This window comes from Patiria miniata, unplaced genomic scaffold (genome assembly GCF_015706575.1).
Source record: "Patiria miniata isolate m_02_andy unplaced genomic scaffold, ASM1570657v1 HiC_scaffold_18, whole genome shotgun sequence".
In the NCBI taxonomy this organism is placed as follows: Eukaryota; Metazoa; Echinodermata; class Asteroidea; order Valvatida; family Asterinidae; genus Patiria; species Patiria miniata.
The window spans coordinates 4,034,519-4,055,121 of record NW_024037056.1 but is presented as its reverse complement, the minus strand read 5'-3'; the positions used below and the strand labels follow the sequence as shown (position 1 = coordinate 4,055,121).

Below are 20,603 nucleotides of genomic sequence, written 5' to 3'. Positions count from 1 at the left end.
AATTTTTGGCCGATTTTGACTAAAAATGTAAGGCTAACCCCTTACATTTTTTTCAATTTTGGCCAAAAAATGAAATTTCTTGAAAGCTGCTAGAAAGATGCCTTAAGGCCTCTAGAACGCATTCCAAATCGATTACTGGACAGATGTGCTATTAAAGGGGAAATTCCGTCGAAAAATTTAAAGGAAAAATCGCTCAAAAAATATTTATTTATCCTCCAAAAATCGATGATTTTTGCCCAAATCTTCCAAATTATGCGTGTTAGAGTATTGATTGATGTTCCTCTTGCATCCAGATGAATTTCTGCCTTGTTTTGAGAAAAGTCAATTTTTGGCCGATTTTGACTAAAAATGTAAGGCTAACCCCTTACATTTTTTTCAATTTTGGCCAAAAAATGAAATTTCTTGAAAGTTGCTAGAAAGATGCCTTAAGGGCCCTAGAACGCATTCCAAATCGATTACTGGACAGATGTGCTATTAAAGGGGAAATTCCGTCGAAAAATTAAGGAAAAATCGCTCAAAAATATTTATTTATTCTCCAAAAATTGATGATTTTTGCCCAAATCTTCCAAATTATGCGTGTAGGAGTATTGATTGATGTTCCTCTTGCATACAGATGAATTTCTGCCTTGTTTTGGGAAAAGTCAATTTTTGGCCGATTTTGACTAAAAATGTAAGGCTAACCCCTTACATTTTTTTCAATTTTGGCCAAAAAATGAAATTTCTTGAAAGTTGCTAGAAAGATGCCTTAAGGCCCCTAGAACGCATTCCAAATCGATTACTGGACAGATGTGCTATTAAAGGGGAAATTCCGTGGAAAAATTAAGGAAAAATCGCTCAAAAAATATTTATTTATTCTCCAAAAATCGATGATTTTTGCCCAAATCTTCCAAATTATGCATGTTAGAGTATTGATTGATGTTCCTCTTGCATCCAGATGAATTTCTGCCTTGTTTTGGGAAAAGTCAATTTTTGGCCGATTTTGACTAAAAATGTAAGGCTAACCCCTTACATTTTTTTCAATTTTGGCCAAAAAAATGAAATTTCTTGAAAGTTGCTAGAAAGATGTCTTAAGGGCCCTAGAATGCATTCCAAATCGATTACTGGACAGATGTGCTATTAAAGGGGAAATTCCGTCGAAAAATTAAGGAAAAATCGCTCAAAAAATATTTATTTATTCTCCAAAAATCGATGATTTTTGCCCAAATCTTCCAAATTATGCGTGTTAGAGTATTGATTGATGTTCCTCTTGCATCCAGATGAATTTCTGCCTTGTTTTGGGAAAAGTCAATTTTTGTCCGATTTTGACTAAAAATGTAAGGCTAACCCCTTAAATTTTTTTTCAATTTTGGCCAAAAAATGAAATTTCTTGAAAGTTGCTAGAAAGATGTCTTAAGGGCCCTAGAATGCATTCCAAATCGATTACTGGACAGATGTGCTATTGAAGGGGAAATTCCGTCGAAAAATTAAGGAAAAATCGCTCAAAAAATATTTATTTATTCTCCAAAAATCGATGATTTTTGCCCAAATCTTCCAAATTATGCGTGTTAGAGTATTGATTGATGTTCCTCTTGCATCCAGATGAATTTCTGCCTTGTTTTGGGAAAAGTCAATTTTTGGCCGATTTTGACTAAAAATGTAAGGCTAACCCCTTACATTTTTTTCAATTTTGGCCAAAAAATGAAATTTCTTGAAAGTTGCTAGAAAGATGCCTTAAGGCCCCTAGAACGCATTCCAAATCGATTACTGGACAGATGTGCTTTTAAAGGGGAAATTCCGTCGAAAAATTAAGGAAAAATTGCTCAAAAAATACATATTTATTCTTCAAAAATCGATGATTTTTGCCCTAATCTTCCAAATTATGCGTGTTAGAGTATTGATTGATGTTCCTCTTGCATCCAGATGAATTTCTGCCTTGTTTTGAGAAAAGTCAATTTTTGGCCGATTTTGACTAAAAATGTAAGGCTAACCCCTTACATTTTTTTCAATTTTGGCCAAAAAATGAAATTTCTTGAAAGTTGCTAGAAAGATGCCTTAAGGCCCCTAGAACGCATTCCAAATCGATTACTGGACAGATGTGCTATTGAAGGGGAAATTCCGTCGAAAAATTAAGGAAAAATCGCTCAAAAAATATTTATTTATTCTTCAAAAATCGATGATTTTTGCCCAAATCTTCCAAATTATGCGTGTTAGAGTATTGATTGATGTTCCTCTTGCATCCAGATGAATTTCTGCCTTGTTTTGAGAAAAGTCAATTTTGGCCGATTTTGACTAAAAATGTAAGGCTAACCCCTTACATTTTTTTCAATTTTGGCCAAAAAATGAAATTTCTTGAAAGTTGCTAGAAAGATGTCTTAAGGGCCCTAGAATGCACTCCAAATCGATTACTGGACAGATGTGCTATTAAAGGGGAAATTCCGTCGAAAAATTAAGGAAAAATCGCTCAAAAAATATTTATTTATTCTCCAAAAATCGATGATTTTTGCCCATATCTTCCAAATTATGCGTGTTAGAGTATTGATTAATGTTCCTCTTGCATCCAGATGAATTTCTGCCTTGTTTTGAGAAAAGTCAATTTTTGGCCGATTTTGACTAAAAATGTAAGGCTAACCCCTTACATTTTTTTCAATTTTGGCCAAAAAATGAAATTTCTTGAAAGTTGCTAGAAAGATGTCTTAAGGCCCCTAGAATGCATTCCAAATCGATTACTGGACAGATGTGCTATTAAAGGGGAAATTCCGTCGAAAAATTAAGGAAAAATCGCTCAAAAAATATTTATTTATTCTCCAAAAATCGATGATTTTTGCCCAAATCTTCCAAATTATGCGTGTTAGAGTATTGATTAATGTTCCTCTTGCATCCAGATGAATTTCTGCCTTGTTTTGAGAAAAGTCAATTTTGGCCGATTTTGACTAAAAATGTAAGGCTAACCCCTTACATTTTTTTCAATTTTGGCCAAAAAATGAAATTTCTTGAAAGTTTCTAGAAAGATGTCTTAAGGGCCCTAGAATGCACTCCAAATCGATTACTGGACAGATGTGCTTTTAAAGGGGAAATTCCGTCGAAAAATTAAGGAAAAATCGCTCAAAAAATACATATTAATTCTTCAAAAATCGATGATTTTTGCCCAAATCTTCCAAATTATGAGTGTTAGAGTATTGATTGATGGTCCTCTTGCATCCAGATGAATTCCTGCCTTGTTTTGGGAAAAGTCAATTTTTGGCCGATTTTGACTAAAAATGTAAGGCTAACCCCTTACATTTTTTTCAATTTTGGCCAAAAAATGAAATTTCTTGAAAGTTGCTAGAAAGATGCCTTAAGGCCCCTAGAACGCATTCCAAATCGATTACTGGACAGATGTGCTATTAAAGGGGAAATTCCGTCGAAAAATTAAGGAAAAATCGCTCAAAAAATACATATTAATTCTTCAAAAATCGATGATTTTTGCCCAAATCTTCCAAATTATGCGTGTTAGAGTATTGATTAATGTTCCTCTTGCATCCAGATGAATTTCTGCCTTGTTTTGAGAAAAGTCAATTTTTGGCCGATTTTGACTAAAAATGTAAGGCTAACCCCTTACATTTTTTTCAATTTTGGCCAAAAATGAAATTTCTTGAAAGTTGCTAGAAAGATGTCTTAAGGGCCCTAGAATGCACTCCAAATCGATTACTGGACAGATTTGCTATTAAAGGGGAAATTCTATCGAAAAATTAAGGAAAAATCGCTCAAAAAATATTTATTTATTCTCCAAAAATCGATGATTTTTGCCCAAATCTTCCAAATTATGCGAGTTAGAGTATTGATTGATGTTCTTCTTGCATCCAGATGAATTTCTGCCTTGTTTTGGGAAAAGTCAATTTTTGGCCGATTTTGACTAAAAATGTAAGGCTAACCCCTTACATTTTTTTCAATTTTGGCCAAAAAATGAAATGTCTTGAAAGTTGCTAGAAAGATGCCTTAAGGCCCCTAGAACGCATTCCAAATCGATTCCTGGACAGATGTGCTATTAAAGGGGAAATTCCGTCGAAAAATTAAGGAAAAATCGCTCAAAAAATATTTATTTATTCTTCAAAAATCGATGATTTTTGCCCAAATCTTCCAAATTATGCGTGTTAGAGTATTGATTGATGTTCCTCTTGCATCCAGATGAATTTCTGCCTTGTTTTGAGAAAAGTCAATTTTTGGCCGATTTTGACTAAAAATGTAAGGCTAACCCCTTACATTTTTTTCAATTTTGGCCAAAAAATGAAATTTCTTGAAAGTTGCTAGAAAGATGCCTTAAGGCCCCTAGAACGCATTCCAAATCGATTACTGGACAGATGTGCTATTAAAGGGGAAATTCCGTCGAAAAATTAAGGAAAAATCGCTCAAAAAATATTTATTTATTCTCCAAAAATCGATGATTTTTGCCCAAATCTTCCAAATTATGCGTGTTAAAGTATTGATTGATGTTCCTCTTGCATCCAGATGAATTTCTGCCTTGTTTTGAGAAAAGTCAATTTTTGGCCGATTTTGACTAAAAATGTAAGGCTAACCCCTTACATTTTTTTCAATTTTGGCCAAAAAATGAAATTTCTTGAAAGTTGCTAGAAAGATGTCTTAAGGGCCCTAGAATGCACTCCAAATCGATTACTGGACAGATGTGCTATTAAAGGGGAAATTCTATCGAAAAATTAAGGAAAAATCGCTCAAAAAATATTTATTTATTCTCCAAAAATCGATGATTTTTGCCCAAATCTTCCAAATTATGCGTGTTAGAGTATTGATTGATGGTCCTCTTGCATCCAGATGAATTCCTGCCTTGTTTTGGGAAAAGTCAATTTTTGGCCGATTTTGACTAAAAATGTAAGGCTAACCCCTTACATTTTTGCAATTTTGGCCAAAAAAAGAAATGTCTTGAAAGTTGCTAGAAAGATGCCTTAAGGCCCCCTAGAACGCATTCCAAATCGATTACTGGACAGATGTGCTATTAAAGGGGAAATTCCGTCGAAAAATTAAAGAAAAATCGCTCAAAAAATATTTATTTATTCTCCAAAAATATGATAATTGCCCAAATCTTCAAAATTGTGCGTGTTAGAGTATTGATTGATGTTCCTCTTGCTTCCAGATGAATTCCTGCCTTGTTTTAAAAAAAGGCCAATTAAAATGTAAGTTGACCCCTTTCATTTACATACACGAATTTTGTAATTTTGACTGAAAATATTATTTTTAGACAGACTTTTCAAGATTTTTAAATTTTATTTCATGAAATATTGTACATCTTTATTCTCTAAATTGCACATGACTGGGTGTACAGAAACAATGCATACTTACAAACATTCGTAAGGTGGAAACAGTCCATTGAAGATAAAAACGAGTAACATTTCATAAGGATCTTTAATTCCAAGGACACCACTGATTTTACCTTTGACTTTTTCAACAACTCTTTCCCAAAACACAAAATATTGAACACTGTTCTGCTCTGCAATCAAATAATTGTTCCTGCTTAATACTGTGTCACATTCCCCTATTTCAAGCACCATAATCTAGCGATGCTTCAAAATCTAATAAAACATGTTGCAGCATTTTGTAGTAACTCATCAAAAAGTTTTTCATGCATAAATACACGTAACATAAATTACTAAAACCAAATTGAAACCTCAAATGAACAACTGTACCAGAAGAAGAGATGTTCATTTCGCACAAGTCTGAAAAAATGTTGAAATCTATACATTTTCTCACTTAGTCATCTAAAATGTTTACACACGTATGTATTTCAAAGTTTATCAAAAGGTCTTTAGCAATAAATAAACTGTTGTGGGAAAGAATGTGTCAACCTGACGCCACTTCAGAATTTCCTAACATAATTGGAAATGTTTCTCAGTCCAAGATTCATGTCTTATCATCATTTTTGCAATGACCGTCCTTCACTGAGATAATTTATGAAGAAAAAAGCAGCGTCAGGTTGCAACATTCTTTCCCTTTTGTGACCTGTATATATTAATATTCTATGTGTTAATGGTACCATTTCAATTCATTAAAATAGACATTCACTATTACATGTATATGCTATCTTCCTTGGATAATGGGTGAAAACCCCCCCCAAAACAACAACAAAAATCAAGAAATCAATGCCTGAAATAGTTGGAAATTAGACGGCATATCAGAGGGTGTATTTTTTGGTTTTGTTTTAGGGTTTTTCCCCCGTAGAGCGTTTCATCAAATTTTTACATTTCAGGAAAAGTGGAGATGATGAATTAGGTGAGGGGAAGCGGGGTAGTTCGATTTTTTGTTTCCTCTGAAAACAAGGTCAGCTTTTGAAGTCACTGAATTAGTGTCATATATGTACTGGATCTTATATTGTGGGCCAGTAACATTTTCAATCAAAGTCTTCGTTCAACCTACAATGTACGTATGCCGGATGAGTCAGGATAGAGACTTGTCTTGAAGTTAGCCAGAAGTGCGCATACCATCCACATTTCATTGGCCGACTCCGCCAAGCTCCTGGGAATAATGGTTCGGAAGACGCGGTAATCCTGGACGTGGGCAAGCGCTCGCTCTATGTGCTGTTTCAACTCCCTCATTTCCTGCGTCGGGTGCGTTTCTCCGTTACGCGACCAAAATGAGGGGACTACGATGGGAGACTTGTAGGTACTAGGGACGTCTGGGATCTGGAAGCTTTCGCGTGCCAGGACGGTACAAGGGTCCACAATCAGGTTTAAGATTCTAGATGACTTAGTGATTTGGTAGTTTGAGATACAACCATCGTACAAGTTGCTCACAAATATGACGGCTCCGTTGGGGCTAATGCCAAGCAGGCCCTTGAAGGTGAGGATGACGTCCGAACTGTCGCGTCCTGGAATCTCCGTTCCAGGCATTTGAACCGTGACATCTGTGCAGTCCAGGATTACCCGGGTGCTTGGATACGTCGTCCTGAAGCACGCGGGCATGGTCGCATCCACGGCCTTCCTGCTAGGCCAGATTTGGAACTTGCGCAATGAGATGAACAGGTAGTTGATCCACACCAACAGAATATAGGTGACGGACTTGACCGACAGGTTGAACCTAACGGCAAGATCCTGTTCGTGGAAGCCTTGCTTCACGTAGCACAGAAACATGAAGAACTGATCGATAAGTTTTAACGGCATTCCGAGATCTCCAGTTGTCCCCATCGTTAGATTACAATATCTCCGTACCTCGGTCCATCGTAAGGAATTGCTTTTACTCAGGGGATCTAGGGCCATGTAAACGGCCTTCAGTGTCTCGTAATCGGCAAAGCCGGTGTAGTACTCGATGCACTCCGAGTCGCTGGAAAACCTCTCCAGGAAGAACAGTTTGCTGATCAGCGTTTTGCACTGTGACTCCAGAGCATTAATCCTGTCACTGGCAAGATGAAGCTGGGTCTGAACGTCTTGGGTTTCATTGTCGGATGACCAAAGACCGCATGTTGAAGTCTGTGCTGGTATGTTGGCCGATTCTTGCTCATCTGGTGCCTCCTGCTTGTGGACGCTGGGACCAGTTGTGTCTTGGACCGTGCCTTCAGTAAGACTGCTGCAATGCAAAGCAAAATAAAGACACATGAGTATCCGTTTTTGTGTCAAAGTGTAGTGTGTTCTGCAACCAACTCAGACAAGCTAAATGGGGACAAGTGTACTCATAAACACTGCCCCAGACAGTAGCATAGATATAGAGTCAGATGACAGCCAACATTTCAATGTTCCTGTGACCTCTCATATTAAGTCACCATGTTCGAAGCTTTTAAACACAGAGATTTACTGAAAGAGAGAGGGCCATGATGTACAAGAAGTTTATATCAAGAGAAGAAGGATATGAAACAAAATAGGATGTACATTGTAGTTGACTCCATCACAAGTCCAAGCAAGTTCCAATTCAATCGCAAGCTATTCAAACGAGCTTAGACGAAGGAATTCCTTTCTCATTGTTTATCCATTGTTTCTTTTGACTGGACTTGTGATGAACTCAACTAAAGTATATCCCCGATATGGTCGATATCTTTTCTATCTCCTTCTGCTTTGTCTTAGTATTTCAAGCAATAGTTCCTCGGAAACATTAGAACTTCATGACAAAATAACTGGTGTAAATTCACGATGCTAGCTTACCTATCAGCGACGTCAGATCCCAAAGCAGTCATTAACGAGTACGCCCTGGAGAGCTGGAACTTGGACGGCAAGACTCGAGGCTTCACAACTCTCATCCCGCTCTCGTCGGTGACGATGTCGGACTTTCGAAAATGCCTTGAGCAAATCCTGGTGTCTTTGGTTACCTGTGGTTACAAAATAATAAACAGATGGGCATAGATTTTAGGAATTTTGTTAATTCAATGCGAAACGCAAAAAGAGAAAAGAGACAAACAAGAAACGTGAATTGAGGAAAACAACTTGTCCATGAAATGGAGTTTTTTTTTCAAAAATTGTGAGTTCACCTGCAAATCCTTGCCGAATTTCACTGTGATTTTTTGGACCCATCGGTGCTTAAGTTCAAGACTCTTGGGAAACGGATGGAACGACAGACTCTGGGTTTGGTTGTAACGGGAATCGTTGCAGCAGTTAGGAACGCAGCACTTGTCCATGTGCGTACATGTTTGCGGCAGGTGACGGATGTTGCTGTTGTAGGAAAAAAGACTTGGGACGTAATCCGGATCCTTAGGATCATCTGAAGCTGCACCTGTGGGAATGAAAATAAGTTCCGTGAAAAACGTTATCCTTACATATTTCAAATCTTGATTTTTGCTTAAGCCTTTGGTCTTTTAATGTGCGACGCCTCATCCCCACCCCCCCCCCCCCCCCAAATAAAGGATTTCAAAGTAAAAAAAAATGTGACCAAATCCCCACATAAGACCCGGGGTGCATGGGGAGGGAGAGGGGACTTTGCGTAATTAGGCAGTGGGTATTTTGCCGGATCGCACTCATAGCAAATAAGCATCAGGCATGTCAGGAAATATAATGCCGAATATTAATTAAGATTTGTAATCCAATAACTCTGTGGAAAGAATGTTGCATTTTGACGACTGATGCCACTTTTTTCTTCATATACTCATCTCATAAAGGTCAGTCATTGCAAAAGTGATGATAAGACATGAATCTGGGACTCACTGAGAAACATGTCCAATTTTGTTAGGAAATACAATTAACGCTCCATAGACTTTGTACACAGCGAAAGAAGTTGCGTCTGTATACTTATTACCACATTTGTTTTCCAATTCTGCAACTGACCTGATACGAAATGTGCACTACAGATCCGAGCGTGTTCAGGCAATTTCTTCCGGCATATGGCCTGCATCCACAGCCGTCGTTTCTCGATCTTCTGCGGTGTGCGACCCCACGGAATCCGGTAGAAATGCAGCTCCACTCCGTCGGTCGTAGCGCGCTTCCTCTGCCGTCGATTCTTGCAGCCGACGGCACTGCAAGTATCAGGCATTCTCTGGCAAGGCTTCTGGCCTGAAATCTGGAGAATAATGTTGAGAATTTGGACTTTTGGAGGTTTTCTTAGCGGAATAAACCATGAAAGCAATGAGATCTTTATTATGCCTGCCGGAAGTGCTAATGTGCAGTAGTTGAAGCCCGCCCTCTATTGTTAACTTGGGAACGTTGCTTTTTTTTTTAAGGCCATGCAATGATTATGAAAATAAAGAAGTTTTCAAATGAAAAGAAAGAGGCGTACATTTATTTCAACGAAAATAAAGTGAAAAAGTTACACAGATTGTCGTTCATGAATTTTGAATTTCGTGTCGTGGAGAGAAAAAAATACTGCGCGAAGTGATTCTGAAGGGCGCCACCGTGCGACGCTCATAAGCAAGTATAGCTCTATGGTTGAAGTTCGGACATTTCGGCCGGGAAAATTCAGATACAGCGGCCTCAGAGTACTGACACGACAGAACGTATAATTATAGGACTTTTTTCGCCATTTTTTTTTAGCACTGGAAGACTTACTGGTAGTGGGCTCATTGTATTCTTTAATGATTTGGAAGTACAAAATGTTGGCCTACATACCTGCATAAAAATCGGGTAAAGCCTGGATGGGTTTTACTATCCAAAAAGCAAGGTCAGCTGAAATCTTGTCTCCGATCGATCGAACAGCACTTGAAAAGCAAACCAAAATGCACAATGAAATACTCCTGTAATTAATTAGTTATTCATTTATTCACCAGCCAGTGTTCTGAATTGAAGCAATAATTTGCACTGTGACTGCATATGCCGACGTGCAGACCGCAATTTGGCCTTACTGAGCAACTCCAGCTTCTAACGTCACATGCTAGACTTTTTTTTCTTTTTTCAATGATCCATTTTCCAGGGTTCACTGATCAGTACTGCGTGTTACACCGCTAACCGATTTTACGAGCTCATCCTTTAGAAACGAATAAAAGTCATCCAGACTGTTCGAGGACATTACAACAGCCTCCCCGCCAGCAACAAATGAATATCGCATGCAGATTGTGTTTTAGTGTGCGACGATCGAGGTGAAAGCAACGCAATGGCTCCCGTTGGAGCGGAGGATGGTTTAGGAGTCCAACCCCACGCAGGATTCTGGGGGCCTAAATCCTCGACCCTAGACTGGTGCGAACGGAACTATGCCACTACGACCTACATCGCTGAATTCTGTAAGTTCCAATGCAAACACGCTGTTTTAAATTCGCATTATATTATATATCGTTTAGAATAATTATAGCAAGAACCGAATCAGCCTGATCCGACTAAAGTCAAATGAATTGTTGCAAAATTAAAATATTTCAACAAGAAAAGGATAGGAGGATAAAATTGCTGTCTTCCGACAATAAGCATATTGGAATCCAACAATGGGTGTTCATATTGTGCAGTGGACTCAGTCATATTTTACCTATATTCTATAATTTTTTTTACAAGCAAAGACACAGCGTTGTATACTGAAATCAATAACTCTCCTTTAGAACAACGAATCTAAACACAACCATGGTTCATTCAGTACAGACAAAAACAGCTGGTTTGTTAAACGCGAACGCTAACCGATCTATTTTTAGCAGCGAGTTCAGTGACAGACTGCAATTAATTATAGACCAACGCTTGACATTATATGCCGTTACATTTAAATGAAAAGATTCAATAATTTGTTTGATCCGACAATGGTTGCTCGAAGATGGATTCAAATATGAGCTGAATGGTGTTGGAACTCAGAAGTACATGAAATAATTATTTGATTTCAAAATTCATGATGAATAGGCCTAGGCTATAGGCTTAATACTAGAACTGATTTTACATCGAGCCTGCGAAATCTCAAGTTGCAGACAATCTGAAAGTGTAATGATGTATGTATACAACTAGTCTGGGACGGTCTGCGATATGCTCTGCATAAGCGTGTCTCGCGATCGCCTGCTTTAGTCTCAGACACGTGCAATCTGGGACCAATATGGGTTCAAAATCCCGATCGTGGAGCCAGAAGTTATGAATATTCATTATGATAATTATCATCATTCATGTGCAACCTTCACGTGACACCACCTAGGTATCAGTTGCACATCGTAATGCATGTACAACATGTGTATTGCCACCGACGTCTGACACTAAATTCAGATAATCCATGTAATGATAAGCCACCACAATTTCATACTGGGAAAATAACACCTGTGTTATCCATAATCTGCTTATGAAGACACTGGGGATCAGACCGATGATAGAATTATCTTATATCTTATATTAACACAAATCCAAAAAGAAGAAAACTTTAGTAAACTGACACATTTTCGTATCAGGCTATTCTAATCTGGGCACGCTATAAATTCTATCATGAAGGCCCCCTTCAATGGCAAAAGCATTGTGCTAGCTATTGTTCAGAGTCACTTTGCACTGACAATAGTGTGCACAATGGTTTCTCCATTGATGGGGGCCTCGTAAGTGTATACAGTTATCACATGCTCGGATACGATCCAAAGGTGGATCGTATTATTTGAGTCCCTTTTATATTGTGTTCCTCAGGGAACACAGTGAGTAACATCGTCTTCATCATTCCGCCACTGTTCGGCATCGCCTTCGCCTGGAGAGACCGAGTCGACCTCAGGTTCATCCTATCCTACATCGGAGTAATCTGTAAGCCCTTATACTTTTCAGCAGTCTGAACAAAAAAAACTATACTATTTTGTTGTATTTTGCAGATTTTTGTTTGTGAGTAATTCAGGTACAAAATAACTGAAGACTGGCCCTCTGTGACCAGCAAAATTACCCAGAATGCACGTGAAATTTTCTCTGTGTCTGCCTCTATAGCTTATTAATCAGTGTTCTTTTTGTTAAAATTCTGTTCCAGTTATTGGCATTGGATCGATTAGTTTTCATCTGACGCTCCATATCTTTTCACAGGTTTGTTTTAAGGTTCATTTTTGTTTTAAAGGGAAAGCATTAACAACGTAGGGTCATGCACTGTCGCAGGGGCGGAGCTAGCTTCCAGAAAACGCACCGAGAAGGGGGGTCTCGATATTGAGTAAAGGTGCACTCCTGCTATTTGGGATCCGGGGCATGCATTGCCCCTCCCCCGTTCCAAGGCAATTCGAGAATAATTTTTGGGACTTTGAGACAAATTTTTAGTATATTTGGCCCCATGTTACTGCTAGAGGGCGGCCTAACGATTGGCTTCTCCAATGGGTGTAATATAAAATAATAGAAATACCAGCACCTTTTACGAAAAAAAAGCTGGTTGAAATGTATTTGTATACTGTTTTAATAGTCTCAAGTTGTTGAGATTTGCAGTACAGTATCTAGTTATTTCACTCAAGTGATTTTCTCTGCTTGTTTTTTCCTTCAGATGTTGGATGAAATCTCGATGTTATGGGCCACCTCCTTCTTTCTATACTGCATGTAAGGTTCGACTATTCATTCCGTCGAGAACTACCAGGAATTAAAAAAAAAAAATAATAACACGGTCAAATGATCAAAAATGGTAGTACTAATACTCGAGTGTCAGTTGAAAGCAAATAAAAAGGAACAAATATTATTATTGTCTCTTACCACAAGGAATAAGCCTACTTTAAAGAGTCCATGCAATTAATTTCACTGAAGAACATATTCTTTGCAACTTCATTCTCTGCTTAAAATAATGTATAAACACTATTTGATATCCCTTTTTGGTTGATTTGTATTCAAAAGTGCCTTTTTGTAAACATTAAAAACATTTTAAATTAGGTTTTTGCCCTTTACCGACGTATAAACACTGCATACCCAGTATGTTACCGCGGGAGGTAGTATACAGTGTTTATACATCGGTGAAGGGAAAAAACCTTATTTTGGTTTACATCGCCCCGACGCAAAATTCCATCTTATGAATATAAACAAAACATTTCCATGCCTTTTGGGCAACTGAGGGCGCTGTTTCAGTGATGTCATTTCAGGAAGACACCGTTGACAGTAACGTTTCATATTTTTTTAACAGCACAATAATACAGACAAGAATGCATATTCTGGATGTTTTGCTTTTCTTTGTTCAAAGGATGGAAACAAGATCGAAACCAAGAAGTACCAATGCAGGCCTGATACAGGTCCTATACCTCTACAACACCTTAGCAAGTCTGGCCCATTTCGTAATGCAGGAACCATTATTTTTCCAGGTAGGCCATCAATTAAAATGAACTAAAAACTCTGAAATGTTGAGCCACTTTCGGCACTTGACAAATCAAATGACAAATCAAATACGATTAGAACGATACGCAGTAGTGTATCTACAGGGGGGGGGGGGGGGGGGTTGGCAGCCCACGTGTTGCCGCTGACTAATGTAATGAAACTAATAAAATGGGGTCAAAAATAATAAATTTAATGCTGAAGATCCTAAATTTATTCCTGAATTGGCTTAGAATGAAGGAGGAATCATCGTACATTTCCAAATTTTCCGGGGCATGCCCCTAGTAAGGCCTTACACTCAACCCCTTATATCACCCCCAGGTACGGTACAATATATCGAAACAGAATACAAAAGCAGACATAAATTTTATATTACAATAAATGAAACTATTTGTCATTGGTCAAACAAAGAAATGTGTGAATTCAGTCATATGCACGAAGCACATTTTCTTACCATGAATCTCCCAAAATACGTTTGAGTTCATATGCAGTGGTTTTAATTTTGTAACATCATACTCGTATAAGTTGTCAAACGTATATGAAATATCGCGACCACTCGTTTAAAGCTTATACAATGTATAACATTTCTTGTATTTTTTTCTCTTATAGTTTTAGAAATACAAATATCGATATGTTGTGAGGTATATTAATTGGCGCATTTCGAACTCAGAAAAGGAGAGAAATTCTCATGATTTATTTTTCCATCAATTTATTTTTTGAAATTATTGTTCTACTTTATTTCAGGTTGCCTTTGGAACGCTTACCGTCCTTATGCTGGCCCGTGGTTGCTACATAGCAATGTAAAACAATTCGTTTCTTTGTTTTGTTTTAAAAGATGATGGTACAAAACTTTCCTTTAACCAAAAGAATTATTCAGTTAAAAATAACCAGAGCAAGACGGATGACGCTTTGTCATGAAAAAAAATCCATTTAATTTAATTTTTCAAGGGATAATTCACCTGCGACATAATGACGTCACGCTTTGTTTACATGTGCGCTTTCCTATGGGAGTTTGGTTTGATCTCATCCCCACCTGGCTCCTATAGGAAAGCGCACATGTAAACAAAGCGTGACGTCATTTTGTCTCAGGCCTATTTATATTTCTCTTTCAAACAGGAATCAAGATTGTTGTCGTTACCTTGTCTGGTACCCTGTGGTCCTGTACGTTATTGCATTCGCCTTGTGGAATATTGACAATCTATGCTGTGAACACGTGCAGTAAGTAACACAAAATCTGAGAGAAACAAAATGACGGAACAAATACGATAAGAGACCCCCGGATGGTTGAAGTCTTTGCGTTGGTCGCGTTTTGTTTTGAGTACAAGGACTTTTAATTATACAATTGTGTGGTTTCTTTCCGCAATTGAGATATCTGGAGAAGGTGTATTTTTAGTTTCATAATGTCGCTTCTTAACAAAGAGCTAAATATAGTCTGATGTGTCTGTTTCAAGATTTGTTTGGTAGTCCGGCTTCACAACCATAGCACGCACGCTAAGAATTTTCCCACCTTTTTAACCTCGTTGGCTCAATCTACGTTCACAATCTGATGATTATTAAAATCATTCTAATGTCAGTATTAATTGTGTTGAATTCTTTTGTTCGTTTCTAGAATCAAAACGGTAAAAAAATAAGATGAATTTCGCTTCTGTTTTTTTTTAGTATGCGCCTGTAAAATATCAAACCATTAAAACCAAATAGGGTTAACTGGCTTCACATACATTCCACGAAAAACGTGAGAAAAAATGTCAATTGAATAATGTCGAATTTTGTGAGTTCTACCTTTGTGTGTGAGTTTACTGTATAGTTATGAATATTCTGAATATCGGAATACAAATTCCTAATGAATATTCATTATTTTCGCTTTTATCCAATCAAATGGCTCCGAGATTCTCTGCCGTCGGCATTGGCTGGTGTTTCCTACCTCCATGGTTTGACGCAGCTAGCTCCACGCATAATTTCCTGATAAATATTCATTATTTTGCCCTTTATCCAATCAGATGGCTCCGAGATTCTCTGCCGTCGCCATTGGCTGGTTTCACGCAGCTCCACGCGTGGTGGCACGTGCTCGTCGGCATAGCTTGCCACGCCCAGATTCAATTCAGGTAACTTCAACCTAGTAAAACAATATTATTCACGAATTTTGAATACATTATCTGAGATAAATAATGAGCAAAAATTAATGTCTGACACATAGGTACATGTTGTATTCTTGAGAGACAAAAGGACCATTTTATTATCCTGTCTTATCAGACTTGTATTCATCTAAATCATTATTTTCTTACGAAGAGGCCCTTTTCTTGATCGAATGGGTGCGATATAGTAATCTATTCGGATGTATAACCATAATGTGAATCCAAGGTAACTGATGCAACGAAGTTATTGCTACAGCTAAACAAATCACATCTTTTACAATCTTCAGTTTTAAATATATTTTTTAGATCTTAGTAAAGTTACCTAATTGCATCAATACACGGGATTTGTTTGGTGTTTGAATCCAGCAAAAAAATGCGTCTTGAGAGCGTCATCTTTCGGCCTGTTGTGGTTTGATTTCATTATTTCTTTTCCTGACAGTTGTCATTCGAGGAACACCTTCCTGAAGCGGGACTGTACCGTTTGGGTGAGAACACTTTCGTTGCTTTTTCAAGTCTTATAACATCATAGCCTGCATGAGTAATTTGAAATTTTCCGTAATTGTAAATCATACGAAATTTCTTTAATTTCTGCATGCGAAATTACAGTTTCGGAATTAAAGTACCCCATTACATTTACCGTATTTCTAACGAGATTTGGTTGAATTTTCTAATGAAATATCTCCTTAGACTTGGTGCGGATTTCTTCCTTTCCTTAAAATCCACGACAAGGAGCAACCAAGCCAAACCGACGTCTCCAAGCAACCACAAAACCGAACAGAAGATGGCGCCAACTGCAATATAACGCACAAGGTTTCGACAGAAGGGGGCGCCCTACAGAGGAGTCACTGAAAGCATAATGCTGTGTAGCTTAGTTTAATAACTTTACCTTTAAAATACCCCATGAGTATAATTAGCGTTTCTAAACATCATATTTATCATCGTATTTAAAATATTATGGAGTCCATGAGTTTTGTCGTTACTAATAATATTGAGGACATTAGTTCAACAGAAACATCATGTTAATGTTACATCACAGTTTCTGCATTTCTGTAATGTTGAAAGAATTGATCATGGATGTGGATTAAGGCAGCTATGTATCCACAAGCTATTCGAATAAGCTTTGGCAAAGAAATTCCTTTGTTTTTGTCCATCCACTGTCTATTGTGACTGAACGTGTGAATGAACTTGTGATTTACTTGGACATAATTATGTTGGACTCGACTATACATCCCTGAATTTAGGGAGAGGTAACGAATAGGCGAGTGCAGATGGGGTAAGATTAATGGTCAAGCTTAAGTCATTTAAGTTATAGCAAAGAAAAATGTGTATTATTTTCCGCGCATTATACACCAGCTCTATTGGTGGTAAGCTCTATTGCTAGGTGAATAGGCCCAAGCCTCGTTCATTTTGATTGATTGAGTAACATCATGCTTCAGTCACTGTTTGGTTGCTCAGTAATGTTAAGATCGAGTAGACAGCCTTACGTAACTATAGGGCCTACACCTTATACATTTCATATTTTACACAACACAACATTTTATAATTTATGAGCGAAATAAAGAAAACAAGGAAAACAATGTACTGATTTGTAATATACATCTTCCCTTTTAAACTTTTTAGCAGCTGCAACACACTGACCTTTAACCTCTACTCCAGGGTTGCATTTTTGGGGGGGGGGACGATCTGGCCCTGATAACTGCCATGACAAGGTTTTAGTGTTGTTCTGTTTACTGGACGAACGATAAACTCATCAACGGACCTAAATTTGCACAAGAGATACGTCTATTAAAATGCGCATCTGCATAAAACCAAACAGTACAAAATTCCAAAGTGCAAGAAAATCGTAACACTGCCATCTATTACCGACATTGTGGCACAAAGCTGTTAGAGACTGAAGCGAGGATTTCAAAATGGCGATGGCGGCGATTCTCAGTCGAGCGGTGCTTGCTACTACCAGATGCGCAGGGGTTCGTGCAGCTTCGGTCGCCCCTCAGTACAACAGGTATATATAAAAAACACTCAAAGTAACTGTGACACTTTATTTTAAGGGTAGTCGTTTTATTACCGCCGCTATATCCGCCAAGGAGGTTATGTTTTCATCGGCGTTGGTTTGTTGGTTGGTTGGTTTGTTTGTCTGTCAACATGATAACTCAAAAATGTTATGGACGGATTTGCATGAACATTTTTGTAGGGGTGGTCTTTGGTACAAGTACCAATCGATTAGATATTGGAAGTGATACGGATCTGGGTCTGGACCCAGGAGGATTGGATTTTTTTTTTTTTTTTAAATGATTCTTCACCATTTAAGCGAGTATTTCTTTTGGGTGTACTGACAATATGGCGGGGAATTGTTTAGCCTTGGCGGAGGTTTGCGCTCTCTGAGTACTTTCTAGTTTTCAAATGAAACCAGGGGAAGTGGGCCTACCGCATTGTGTTATATTTTGGTCGCTTTGCTGATGATGTACATAATCTACACAAATGAATAACAAAAACATTCTGGTACTAAATTTTGTCGGTACGTCAGGGCAAGTCAAGAGTGTCGATATCAAATTATGGAAACTCGTATGAAAGTCATAATGCCAAATATTCAGTCGTGATGTCACAAAAGGTTACGTCAGGAGTGACGCCAGTTTTCACCGGTTGCTATGTGTTACCATTCAGCACTCTAGGCTCAAGAACCATTGAGTTTCAGGAACATAGGTCTGGGAGCTAGATAAGCCAATGTAAAAAAAAGTCCCGGATGTCTGCGTCCACCTATAACGTCAGGTATAACTGTATATATCTGCAGCTTTCTCGGCAGTGGAAGCAATGACCTAACCCAACAGCATCAGTGGATCCATCGCTCGCTCTACACCCAGTACCCCACCGAGAATCCCTCCCTCATCCCCGGGTCCGTCGCCTCGATTCGCCGGTCCCTCAGCACCGACTCCTCGCAGCTGGAAGACGCCGACAATGTCTACTTTGACGGCTTGCTGAAGCGCGTCGAGAGCGGTGACATGCAGATGATTGACGTCAGAGATGCCTCAGAGATTGAGGAGTTTGGGACAATCATCAAAGATATCTGTCACATCCCTGGTATAAAAATGTACACTCGTAAAATCCCTGGCTCACATTTCGACCCAGATCCGGCTCAGCATTTGACCTGACACCCTTCTGAGTCAAAGTGTCATTTTTTGAGTCAATACACACGCAGTTCCGGGTCAAGTGGCCGGAAAAGTGAATCAGAGAAGTGCTATTTTGACCTGCCCCAAGTCGGCCAGACTATTTTGTAATAATTGAAGTGCTTGCCTTGTTCAGACAAAATAATTCTCGTTGGGGTCCAAAACAAGAAACGATTGATGTTTCATCCATGCATTTAGAAAACGTATCTCAGCACAGCAACATTAGTCCACATTTATTATATTTATTGTGTAGAGTATAGGTTATCCCTCCAGCACTCTATTGGCAACAACCCTTAAACTTCAGAATAAATTAAACCAGAATAAACTTGTCTTTGAATGTTCCGTTTTACAGTTCTTGATGTAGAGGCCGCACTGCAGCTACCAGACGGCGAGTTTCGTTCCAAATACGGGCGCGGCAAGCCGCAGAAGTCAGACGACAACATCGTCTTCACGTGCAAGAAGGGCATCCGGAGCCTGAAGGCGCGGGACACTGCGCGGAGCTTGGGTTATTCAAAGTAAGTCAACACAGGGCGAGTCATAAAAAAACAAAAACATTAGCGGCATCCTAAAACAAAGAAATATATTTCATCAAAACAATCTGTAGCACCGAAATGTATTATGACTTGGAAGCCCATTTATTCAGCTACTTATAAGTGAGAAAATTATTTCAATTATTGCTCTACACGTTAAATTGTATACAATAGGATTTATAAAATGTATTTTTTTACAATCACTATTTCCAATAAACCATAGCACAAATACTTCCATATTTTTTTCCCATACAGGGCAAGGCATTATCCGGGCGGATGGATGGAATGGGGCAGGAAGAACAACCTGCCTTACCCGAAGGAATAGAGAGGAGAAAGAAAAGGAAAAAAGGAAAAATGAGGAAAACATGAGGGCACTGTGTTCTTATCCCCCATTCAGGTCGTTCAAAGTTAAATGTGCTTATTGTTGATCTGGAATCATTTGCTGGTTTCGTAAATTATACTGAAATATTAATTATAAAATATATTGCTTTATGAAAATTAAATCATGTTTATAGTATTTCTTTAAACACTAGTTTTGAAAGTATTACAAATCACCAGCATTTTATAAAATAATGAGAATGTTACTTGCATTGAGCGATTTTTAAGCCAAAATTATTTTGTCATACAAAGTTGCATACAATGTATTATTCCAACTTGTCTGAATATCGTATTTCAGTTTAGGCTATATCGAGAGGGAAAAATGTCGAAATCCATTCGTACAATAATTTACAGAAAAATTCACGACCTTATTTCGTTCAATGCTTATCTAATTCTAATCAACAATTTTTAATTTTTATTAAACGTACAAGTTAATAACGCAAGGAAACATTGATGCGTTTTTTGCAGTTAGTCAAGATTAAAATAAAATGCACAATGACACTGTTTTTATGCGTCTTTACGTCATTTTAACAATTCAAATAATGTTGAGAGGGATAATGCTAGTAGTTCTAGTCTAAATAAGTTCTGGGTTGCAATCAGGATCGAGGATTCAGGTTCGTTTGTATAGTGAAATCACACGACAGCAATCATCAGGTCCAATCGCGTAAAGCAACTAATTTTTGTTCCCCACAGAGGCGTACGTAAGCAGTAGGGGACATTTTTTTAAAGAAATGTTTTCAGTAACTTTTTCCATAAATGCTTGGAGAGTTCTGACATGAAAAAGAAAAGAAAACCAAGCTCCAATACGCCGTGAATATCGGCATATATTTT

General features: G+C 38.1%; 3 protein-coding genes across 3 annotated transcripts; 2 read left to right on the top strand and 1 right to left on the bottom strand.

Annotated features, from left to right (window-relative positions):
• Positions 1-5,215: 5,215 nt before the first annotated feature.
• On the bottom strand, positions 5,216-9,555 carry LOC119724288. The gene is made up of 4 exons (XM_038195270.1): positions 9,210-9,555; positions 8,420-8,661; positions 8,097-8,260; positions 5,216-7,527 (listed from the first exon to the last, which is right to left on the bottom strand). Exons 1-4 carry the CDS (start codon positions 9,412-9,414, stop codon positions 6,378-6,380), a joined length of 1,761 nt encoding a protein of 586 aa, XP_038051198.1. The 5' UTR covers positions 9,415-9,555; the 3' UTR covers positions 5,216-6,377.
• Positions 9,556-10,179: 624 nt separating this feature from the next.
• On the top strand, positions 10,180-17,266 carry LOC119724287 (alkaline ceramidase 3-like). Its single transcript, XM_038195268.1, has 10 exons — positions 10,180-10,594; positions 11,943-12,053; positions 12,268-12,320; positions 12,763-12,815; positions 13,444-13,561; positions 14,316-14,371; positions 14,688-14,789; positions 15,569-15,673; positions 16,143-16,188; positions 16,391-17,266. Exons 1-10 carry the CDS (start codon positions 10,468-10,470, stop codon positions 16,550-16,552), a joined length of 933 nt encoding a protein of 310 aa, XP_038051196.1. The 5' UTR covers positions 10,180-10,467; the 3' UTR covers positions 16,553-17,266.
• A 134-nt stretch (positions 17,267-17,400) lies between these two features.
• Positions 17,401-20,271, top strand: LOC119725039. The gene is made up of 4 exons (XM_038196405.1): positions 17,401-17,705; positions 18,438-18,778; positions 19,217-19,379; positions 19,650-20,271. The coding sequence occupies exons 1-4, from the start codon at positions 17,614-17,616 to the stop codon at positions 19,717-19,719; spliced, it is 666 nt and encodes a 221-aa protein (XP_038052333.1). The 5' UTR covers positions 17,401-17,613; the 3' UTR covers positions 19,720-20,271.
• Positions 20,272-20,603: the final 332 nt, after the last annotated feature.